The 10780-nt window shown below is 32.7% G+C and overlaps 1 protein-coding gene across 7 annotated transcripts in view; it reads left to right on the top strand.

Moving 5' to 3' along the window:
* Positions 1-4984, top strand: part of Pcdh7 (protocadherin 7) — a 396676-nt gene extending 391692 nt beyond the window's left edge. For 4 of the 7 annotated variants that reach the window (XM_005319896.5, XM_040292560.2, XM_078021170.1 and 1 more), the window contains one exon: positions 684-4984. In XM_005319896.5, the coding sequence (XP_005319953.1) occupies positions 684-1060 (377 nt within the window). In that variant the 3' untranslated portion in view covers positions 1061-4984. The remainder of the gene's footprint in view (positions 1-683) is intronic. The other 3 variants (XM_013356268.4, XM_078021172.1, XM_040292565.2) reach the window with 2 other exon arrangements.
* Positions 4985-10780: the final 5796 nt, after the last annotated feature.

Here is a 10780-nt window from a genome sequence, read left to right on the forward strand (position 1 = left end):
GTAACTTCAGGGAATTATCCTAAGGTACACATAAGGTCATTTTGACATGGGGAAGGGGAATTGTGTCCAGGGTGGGGAAGGTGGTGTATTGCTACTGTGCTCATATGTATAACCTGCTTGTATTTTGTATTATACTTCTAACCACATAATGTGCTGTCAATTTTGGTTCAACTTCTCAGTCACCCTTATGTTTCAGAATGTATTTTAAATATAAGGTTTTGCAGATTTGCATTCTATGAATAATGTAAAAGCAAGAAGAAATCCAATTGGCAAAAGCATACCATTTCTGAAATAATTTATAGATGTGGAAAATTATCTATTTGGATTTAATAATTTCTCTAGTGAATGTAGAACAAAATTGTATCCATAGAAATATACTCATCTACTTAGCACTATTTTCTTAAATATCTCTATGACCCTATCTTGTACCAAGTACATATATGTTTCTTCTATATACTTAAGTTTATCATTTGGTCTATTCTCTCCTATAATATTTGTTTTTGCAAGACCTTATCTTTAATATATATGAAATAAAATGTTTTACAGAATAAGCTGCAGGGTATTGGAAAATGAGAAATGAGTTTTCAAGGCCTTACCCCTGCCCCCCAGGACAGTTTTGTATAGGAGGGGAAAGTTTGTTGAGGAATGTCTCACACTAATAGCTGCTTCTGCTTGGGTTTCAGATTCAAGGCCTCTTCCAGATGTAGCCCTGACTGGAAAATGCACTCGAGAGTGTGATGAGTACGGCCACTCAGATTCCTGCTGGATGCCTGTCCGCACTTCTCCAGAGAGGAAGAAGAGCCAACCCAAACTCTCCACTTTCATGCCGGTCGATGAACGAGGGAGCCAGGAAAAACTGGCTAATGGCGAGGCCGCCATCATGGGTGACCGCAACAGAAACCTCCTGAACAAAAAGTTGACCTCGTCCTATGAGACCTTCAGTGCAGCCAGTTTCAGCAAAAATGAGGAAGCCAACCCTGAGGATATTCCCCTGACAAAAACAGGGGAATATAAGCCATCTCCTGTCAATACTCTCACTAGAAGAGAAGTGTACCTGTAGGCTATCAAGGAGCAACAGCAAAGTGCTTTTCATGTATGAGAAGGAGAATGAGGGGCAAAAAACCTTACAAAGCAAAACCATTTAATCACAAAGAGGGGGCTACCAAAGAGACAAAGCTTTGCCTGCCACTTCTGCCTCCAGATCAGGCCTTTAGCGATACCGTTAGCCTGATTACAATGTACAATGTAGACTCCATCCTTGTTACTTGCATGTCTAACCCTCTCACTGGTCCCCAACACCCACTTTCTCTTCCCCACTCCCTTCCAAAAAGAAAAAAAGAGAAAAGAAAAAAAAAAAAGATGGTTGCAAGTTCCTTTCATGGTAACAAGCCTGATCAGCAGAACACAACACACTCTCATTATCCCTAAGCTGAAGCATGATTTTAGTCACTTTGATTTTGTTCGAGTGTCATCCGGCTAGTTAAAAAAAAAAGCAGAAGGTAAATTATATTCAGAAATACCCTCAATATGGTTTATCAAATATCAAAGGCAATCCTTTGAAAGTGATAACAACCCTCTAAAGATACAGTCCTCGCAAAGGTGGACTCTCCTCAAATGCATTCCGGGAAGATCACAGCTTTACTATTCTAGCAAAGACTAAGAGCAAAACAACACTGAAGGGGGATCGCAGTCCCAAACTGGCATTATGTTGTTATTTTCAGGTCAAGAGCATCAACTTCAGTTCCATACATTCACTCAAGATTCTCACACAATCTTGATTACATATATCAATTACACTAATTATTACTTGTAAAAAATATTTTTTTTTCAGAACAGGACCATAATTATCAACTAACTTGAACAATTTTGTCATTATGAGGCCAAAGATCATATGGCAGATCAGGGAAATCATGAAGTTGATTTAATCTTGGCGTGGAAATCCATTAAACAACAAAAGCAACGGAACCCATACACAAACAGAAATACTCAAATACTAGTTTAGTTTATATGTCTCTATGCCCAGAAAACATCTTACTTCTTTTAAAATGGATTTATTTCAAAGCTCAGAAAATGAGAAAAAATGAGAGATATTTTGTTACTGTAATAGTCAACATGTTGAGGTTCAAGTTTAATTTCAGATAGTATTATCAGGGAAGATTGCACTTTTTAAAGTCATAATTATGGGTAGTCAGGTAAAGAAAGAAAGATACATTGGTGTATGGTCTAAGTAGTTAAGTCCACTGGTATCCTTTTAGAATCCCAGCTCTGCTTGCTGGTTTTATTGTTCACATTTAAAACAACAATTGCATTTGCATCTGTTCAGTAGCACTTGCAAAATTAAGTGCACTAATTTTGAATTCTGCACAATGTAGAAATGTTTCAAGACTCACAGCATTGAAATACGGTGACAAGTTAATTGATTTTGTCACTAATGTGATTTGACCATTATTTAATATATATCTTAAATGAATCTATACTGAACATGAAAGAAATGAGTTCTGGACAGTGACATTTCTCACCGTTTATACATCTTAAATTTGGAAAACATGGAGTTTTGTCAGTGCAACACAAAGAAGCAGAATATGCAGATATTTAGCCATTTGCTGTACACAAGTTGATATAAAAACTTTAAAATTGAGCTGGGACATTCAGATGAAAGTGACAATCCATGGACAGAATAGGGAATGACAGGTAAAGAGAGCAAATGTTCTCATCACTGAATGTGTGTAACCTGGTTAAGGCATAACTTTGATGGCTCTCTAGCAAACTGTAGACACAAAGTAGCTTTGAGTAGTTTCATGCTTTGCAGAATTTCTTAGACTACAAGGTGAAGAAGCAGCCTGGAGTATAGGTTGACAATTCACCATAGGTCATCAAAATACTTACTAGAAAACCACTTCTCTGTTTGGTGGGATACTCTTTTGGAAACATTTCCTTATGCTCTTTCTTAAATGGAGTTTTCTTTTGATGTTAGTTTGTGTAAAATAGGTAGGATGAAAACTGATAGGTAATTGAAGCAAAAACATTGGACTAAAATATCAGTAATTGAACATGTTTATGTTTGATTATTATTTACACTATGGAAAGATGCAATTCTAGTACTTTGTTAGGAAACTGCATTAAAGCAGTTCTGCCTTGTATAATCTGTAAGTACCTATTAAGACAAAATACTTCTAAAGATACTTATGAAATGTATACATATTTTTCTTGCACGTTACAAAGGAAATAATTGCATAACACAGATGTTCAGCGAACATTTTTTAATGTGTTTTTTTGTTTGTTTGTTTCTTTCTTTCTTTCACAAGACACTTGAAACCACTTAGGTAGCTCATTTCACTCTATCTTAAAACCCTTCTATGGTCTATGAAGCTAATACGGGTCATGCTGGACCTTCAAATTAATTGGCTCCACCTTTCCCAATGATGTTTGCACCACATTCAGGACAGTCATGTCATTGTCATTTAACTCGTGAACCTCTCTTTAGAACTAAAATGGGTGTGAAAGAAAAAAATTCAGTGTACTGTAAGTATTCGCAGTAATTCTAGTAGAATTAGCTATCATAACATGTTTATTATATAATGAGCTGGCATGACACAGAAATATATTTTGTGTTTGTATGACTTTTATTTTGAATAGGTTAAATCTGGTGCCACTCCATATATAGAGTGCTTTTGAAAAAAAATCAATAAAAAGAAACAAAAAAAATAAATAAATGAGTGAATGCAAAATAAGCAACTGTGCCTTTTATACCTGTTGTTATGGTAAAAAAACGGTTGTTGGGTTTGGACAATGAGGGGAAATGGGCTATTCCCAACTTTTTGATCCTGTATATTTATCCATGTTTATTTTCTGAAAATAATAAATAATATATTAAAAATTTGCCTTCTGACAAACTCAGATAATAGACCAGTCTTAAATATTGTGCATTCATAAAATGAAATTCAGGCATTACTATGGGCTGCATAAACTCACTGGAAGAAAGCATTTATTTTACAAGTAACACAAAGACATACTAGTAGGGGTGAAATCAGTCTATTTTGTAAGATAAAATATTGATTTAGAATTTTTATTCTTTTTTCTGTTTGGTTTTTATTCAGCTGCTTCTTCATTTGGTTGTAAAGTATATAAACAATACTTTTTCTTTCTGTACACAAGAATTTCAAGTGAACTTTTTTGCATGCATTACACACTTGGACACATTTATAAATTGAGTAACTATATAAATTTATGTGTATTAAAACATCTGTAGCACCAATCTAAAAATCTACTGCTCTTTCTGATTCTCCAGACATCATTTCTGTATATTTTTTGACTGGCCTGCTGCCTGAGTTTCAGAAAACAAGGGAGGCATTATTTTTATGGGAGGAGGAACTAAGATGGTACTAAAGACATCTGTCTGAAAGGCTACCCTGGGAAGCTGCCTTATAGGAAAATAAAATAACACACAGACCCGAAGAAACTGCCAAGAATCCAACAGCCATCCTAAAGCAGTTGTGAAAAATCTGAAGACTTAAGTCACTTTAGGTATATTATATCAGCAATCCATAATGTGTCCTTAAGAGAAAAAAAAAAGGAATGAAGCTTATCAGGAAGATAATAATGCTTGTTAGTCATGACCCAAGTGGAGGTTTATAAAACATCCAGAGGAAGCATCATTTTCTCAGCTACCTAGGGTTACTTTCAGACAACTTTTCCGACATTTTAAAGCACTTGCATTCAGTGTGGTACGATCTGTTTGTAATGTTGATCATTGACTATTGTTCTGCTACTTGGATGTTGATAGTGAAGCAGAGAACAATTTATCATCATTTATTATGAGTCACTATGCACGAAACTATGCTAAACATGACGAAATGTATTAAACACTCGTCCAACTATTTATGAACTCTTTACATAATTTAATTTGCTTTTGTACAGTTTTATGTAAATAAATTGCTTGTCATTTTTGTCTCTGCAAATTAAAATATAACATGGTCAAATGGTTTCACATTTGTAAGTGTACTTCTCTGTTGACAGGTAATATGGTTTTGATTGGAAGAGAAGTGAATGGGTGAACGTACCAGTTTGACTTAAGATGGTTTGCTTTCTTCTAAATGAAGATAGAGCAAGAAGATAATGTAGCTGTAATCATTGATTTGGGGGACACTGTGAATAACTGTCACATTACTTGTTTGATAATAGACTGATACTGGGATTCTTTAGTTTCATCAGAATAATTCCTGAGATACTTGCTTACCTAGCTTTGAAATCTTAGTCAAAGAAAATCTCACTATTAATATGAAGATTGAATTTTTTCAGAGTTATCTATAGAAATTTCATATTTAAAGTAATTAATTCTGACTCAGATTGTATCACTGTGTAGGAATTATCATCTTCATCTTCATAATCCTCATTTTACAATTCTGGGAATCCAACTCAGGGCCTTATTTGTTATGCTCTACCATTGAGCTGCATCCCCAGTCTAGGATATGTTACCTTACAATCCAAATTAGTAACAAACATTAAAAAGAATTATAAACTAAAAAAACTTAAATCATAAAATAAGAAAAATATCTTAGAACACAATATTTTTTCCATGATCACTTATTTATTTATTTTGTTTGGTCTTCCCTACCTATTATATTTCTTTCATTTATTGACTTTTATGTTTTAATCATTCTATTGCTATTTATTACAAAATTGTACACAAAACATAATAATTATCTTCATTATTTACAAAGTTATGTAAATAAATTAGCATCTATTCAAAATAGAGTCTTCTCTAACCCTTCAATTGTGAACTTCCTTCCAAGTATGATTCTTCATAGAAGAACACAATATCTTCTATATATACTAAAGGATTGCATAGAACTTTTTGTCCCCATCTCTACACATGTGAAAAAAAAACCAGACATTGTAGAGATTCTTAATTTGAAGTTATTATATTTTTTCCTTTCTTATTTGAAAACTCAACATATTTTATATAGGATGACTTACATTCTTGAATAAAAGATCCTTATGAATTGATTTTGACTGGCAGGTGGTGTTCCTTCCCTACAGAAGAAAGTAGGATGAAGCAGGGTGCGGAAATCTACCTCAGGTGGTAATGGGGTGAAAAAAAAGTCACTTTCACTCACTGTTACTATTCTTTTAATTGTTAGAACTCAACACCAGTACATAATTCAATGGAAGAGCCCATTAAATTAAGTCAGTATGTATTCAATTTTTTTTCTTTTTTGTCCACGCTTTTTATTGGTACATTAGAGTTGTATTCAATTTTAAACTCTTGATTTGAATTTCAAAGAACATATAGTTTACTGTACCCTGAAATGGCATGCTTAAGTTAAAATATTTTAAAACAAAACAACACCTTCAAACATGTAAATATAGTGTTGCACTTTAGAGGAAGATAAACATGAAGTCAGTCAAGGGAGTCCACAGAACTTGCCCAGTATTCCTTGCAAGACTTAGGTTTGATTTTCCCACCATCTCTGATCCGTTGAAAGAGTTCTGTCTTATAACTTAGAAGCTGCACAGGACAGTGACCTGTACAATCCCTTACATTTCCAACACACTTTATAGTTTACAAAGTACTTTCAGATTTATCTCAAAATGTTCATAATACTTGCAATATAAATTGCAGAAACTTTTAGATCAGTCACCCCTGAAGGTGAACTTTACTTTCATTAAATAATAATCTTCAGATTGATAAAAATTCAGACACATATGTCTACCATTATTAATATTCTTTCTTCTCTTGGCTCATATATCAATTAATGCACTTCTACATGACTTAGATAGTGACAAAAAAAAAAAGACACTCTCCACATTTACCTGAATAAAATAATCCTTTGGTACAATAAACATTTAAGTAGGGGGGACACTAATTATGCAGATTGGCAGGTATTTACCTTCAGATGATATTATATTGTTACCCTGGAAGTATTATAACTTACTTTTGGTACCAAATCATAAACAGAGAACATACAGCATTATGTCTTCCTGTTGAATGACCTGGCCTTATCTATAAGATAATAAGATTTTGGTGAAACTTTGTTGCAAAATTTACCTTTGGGGATTTGAATTATCACAATTGACAGCGCTATCAAATGGACCAAATAATGGCACAATTAGGAAATTGACTTTAGTTTCGATAGACTGACTTCACAAATAAATTGTCGGTTGAGGTCTTGCCTTTATCTTTTCCTCTTTTGACAGTTCATCTTGTGTTCGTATCCCAAAGTCTTTTGCCACACTGAGAAGTTATTTACTCTGTGTTTTCCCCTTTTCAAAACAAACTTGGTTTTCCCAGGAAGGAGAGGTGATGTTAGGTAGCTAACCAGGGGCTAGAGGATTTACTACTAGTCATCTTTATTTTATTGGGAATTTACAGAATCAACTACTTGAGCTCTTAGGAATTGAAGTGAATAGGGACCAAACTACCATTTGCTTTTTTTTTTTTTTTTTGCCTCTATACCCTACTCTAATGCTTGTTTATAAACTGCATGCAGGAAGGTGATTAAACATGATAATATAAATTTTCTTAGCTACAGGGAATAATCAAAGAATATGAATGCAAAATATGGAACGCTAAAAATCAATGTTCTCCTTTAATTTTAACTTTATTTTTCTTATTGCTTCTATTAAATGTAAATTTCATTCATTGGTAGAATTGAATATGTGTGACCCAAACAGAAATAATTTTTATAGTTATTGAACTTCCTGAGAGAAGATTAAAAAAAATGGTTAAGAGTTCATAACTATACAATTTTTTCCCAATTCTCTTTGATGATGCTAAAAAATATTGTTTACTAATGGTGTGCAGTGTTGTTATGTATCAAATGATCCATTATCAGAAAGGCCATAAGAAAAATGCATGAGCTCAACAGAATAATATTAGAATTAATCTTAAAGATTAGGATGGGATTTTAAATTTTAAATATTTATTAATGTTTCTGATAAAAAAAACTCTATCAAACAAACAACTGAATAAGCAATCTTAAAGTGGGGAGAGTCAAAGACACTTTTTTTTTTAGAGAGAGAATTTTTTTAATATTTATTTTTTTTAGTTTTCGGCAGACACAACATCTTTTGTTTTGTATGTGGTGCTGAGGATCCAAACCAGGCCACACATGCCAGGCGAGCGTGCTACCGCTTGAGCCACATCACCAGCCCCCAAAGACACATTTTTTTAATTTTAACAATTTATTTGAAAGTGCACTATAATCTCCTAGACTTAATAAAATTAGTCGTAACTTGATAGGATCATGTTTGGTTTTTTTTCTAAACATGTTATATATATAATATTATATGGAATATTTTATTGCAGTTTTATGGATTTTTATATAAAATTTTGACCACATATTTAAACCATTTTAGAGTATACTGGTGTAAAGGAAGTAAGGGCAAAAAATACTATGAAGCAGCAAATAAGTAAAGTTTAATTAGATCATTTACTTAGAGTTTTAACACCTGCCTCCAAAAGGAAACCATTCCTTGACTGCTTTTCCACACCTTACAGTACAGCTGGACTAGGGTAGAATAGCATTTCTTAAAGTAGAATTTGAGTTCACAGCGATTTCAGACTAAGGAACACAGGTTTTCTATAAGAATTTTAAGTGCTGTGTTTTATTAATATAACATTCAAGGTGATCTTTTAGCATAATTTTCAGTGATATTTCTCAGTTGAAGCTGATTTTATGTTTGCTTTGTAAGTCAGTGTTTATACACATATTGTTTAACAATTGTAATTTCTGGAGTTTGAAAGCCTTTTTTCTTTTTCTTACAGGGGTTCATGCTTTATTTAGTTGAGAGAAACACCAAATCAGAGAATTGGATAAATAATAAATTAATAATAAGTTTTAATGTGTGTGATGAAAGTAGAAAATTTGTTAGTATATACAGAGTTTAACATACTTTTTTTTCTGTAAAGGACAATAGCATTCTGGGCTTTGCAATTTGAGAAATAAAATAAAAGATATTTTGCAGGTACTTATATATGACTAGACAGAACAAATTATGATTTTATAAAAGTCTTTTTGATGTGTAAATATTGTTCAGAACTGAGGAAGACAAGACAGCAGGACTGAATTTGAACAACAAATCTTAGTTTGCTGACCCTGATATATACCAAAAACTACTTCAATTTGTAGTACTTTAGAATTCATCCATAAAACTCCTCTTTCTCCTTTCTAAAATGTGTCCTTCTTTGTCTAGAACAATGATGGCTTATGGTTTCATCCAGCAAATTTACTATTGTTGTACTTTACAGTTACATAACAGGTTTACCGTAGTTTCCAGAGTTATTTCTTACATTGCCCAGCTTCCCCTCTACTAATTATGCAAAATTCCCTTCCTTAGATCAAAAAAAGGTGGACTCTATGAGAAATGCCGGCTATTATATATAAGGCTATCAGGCCACTGGCAGAAAGCTCATCTATTAATGCAGGAATTATCATTGTTCACTCAACAAAAATCACCAAACGGTGCCTTATTCTAGAAGTGCCCAATTGGGTTTAGAGGTAGGAGATTTGCTATTTTCTATTGTATTAAAAAGCTTTAAACATATTTCCATTTAAATACCATAGATAAATGCCCCTTATCCATGGCAAAAAAAAATAGTGCCTAGTTTTATAGTTAGAGAATAATGTACATGAAATAACAAGGAAAACATACTGCAATGAGCGCAACAGCATACTTACAGCCTTGTGATTCATTTTACTTGTTTTTCTGTTTCCCAACTGTATACATTGGATATCTTTTACATTAGTAATTTTGAAAGTGAGCATTTTGAAAGTATTCCAAAATTATGGGTAGTTGAGTGAATAAATTTAAGATTAGTAAGAGAAATAATTTAATTTTAAAACATAAGAATTTTTAATCTAATAATATTACAAAGAAAGTTGTATTTAAAAAATTTAGATTATCAATGCCTGTGACATTTGATATGAGCTATTTAATATTTCAGTGGAATGTCTAAGGTATGCTAAATAACTTTAAAGATTATTATTATCAAATTAGTACAAAGGAACCCTTCTTATAAAGCCTAAACCTCAAAACTGTCTAGTCCTGGATTTAAATGTGAAGTTTATATTCTGAGGAAAGTAATACATAATGGTGAAAAAAAAATTGACAGCTATGTAAGAAAATATGGATGGGGAATTAGTATGTAAACTGAATTATTTCTGTGTGAATTCTTTAATACAAGTATCTTTGAAATCTCAATCTGGGAATTATTATATTTCAACTTTGTCATAGTCAGGACTGGTTGATTTTGTTAAACCTCTAGAAACAAATAAAAAAAATTTACCATAAAATCTATATCTAAGTAACAATTGACAATCTCATCAACTAAAATAATCTGGGAACATAAATGAAGAAAAAAAGATACATTCTCAGTAGCATAATATGTTACTTTCCAATGGCTTTAAAGTATTCATATTTAGGATTTATATGAATATTTTATTTGTAGTAGTTTGATAACAATAATCTTTGACATTATTGGATGGAATGAATGAAATCAGTTATAGACATTTAAGAAATTTAAAATGGCAATTTAGAATGCCACCATATTGGAAAACTTGCTTCAAGGCTATGGATGATATTGGTAAAGAGAGGGTGAATAGGATGGACTGTGTACCTCCTGTCTAAAGAAACTCGATCTCCAGTGAATCATTTTTTCCCTTAATACCTGGACTACCCCCTGCTATGTCAACTACTGGAACACATGGAGAGATGTTTAGTGTACTGTTCTTTTGAAACCTTCCTTATTGCCTAGAATTCTACAGATTCATTTCTATTT

The sequence above is a fragment of the Ictidomys tridecemlineatus genome, chromosome 9 (assembly GCF_052094955.1).
Source record: "Ictidomys tridecemlineatus isolate mIctTri1 chromosome 9, mIctTri1.hap1, whole genome shotgun sequence".
NCBI lineage: Eukaryota > Metazoa > Chordata > Mammalia > Rodentia > Sciuridae > Ictidomys > Ictidomys tridecemlineatus.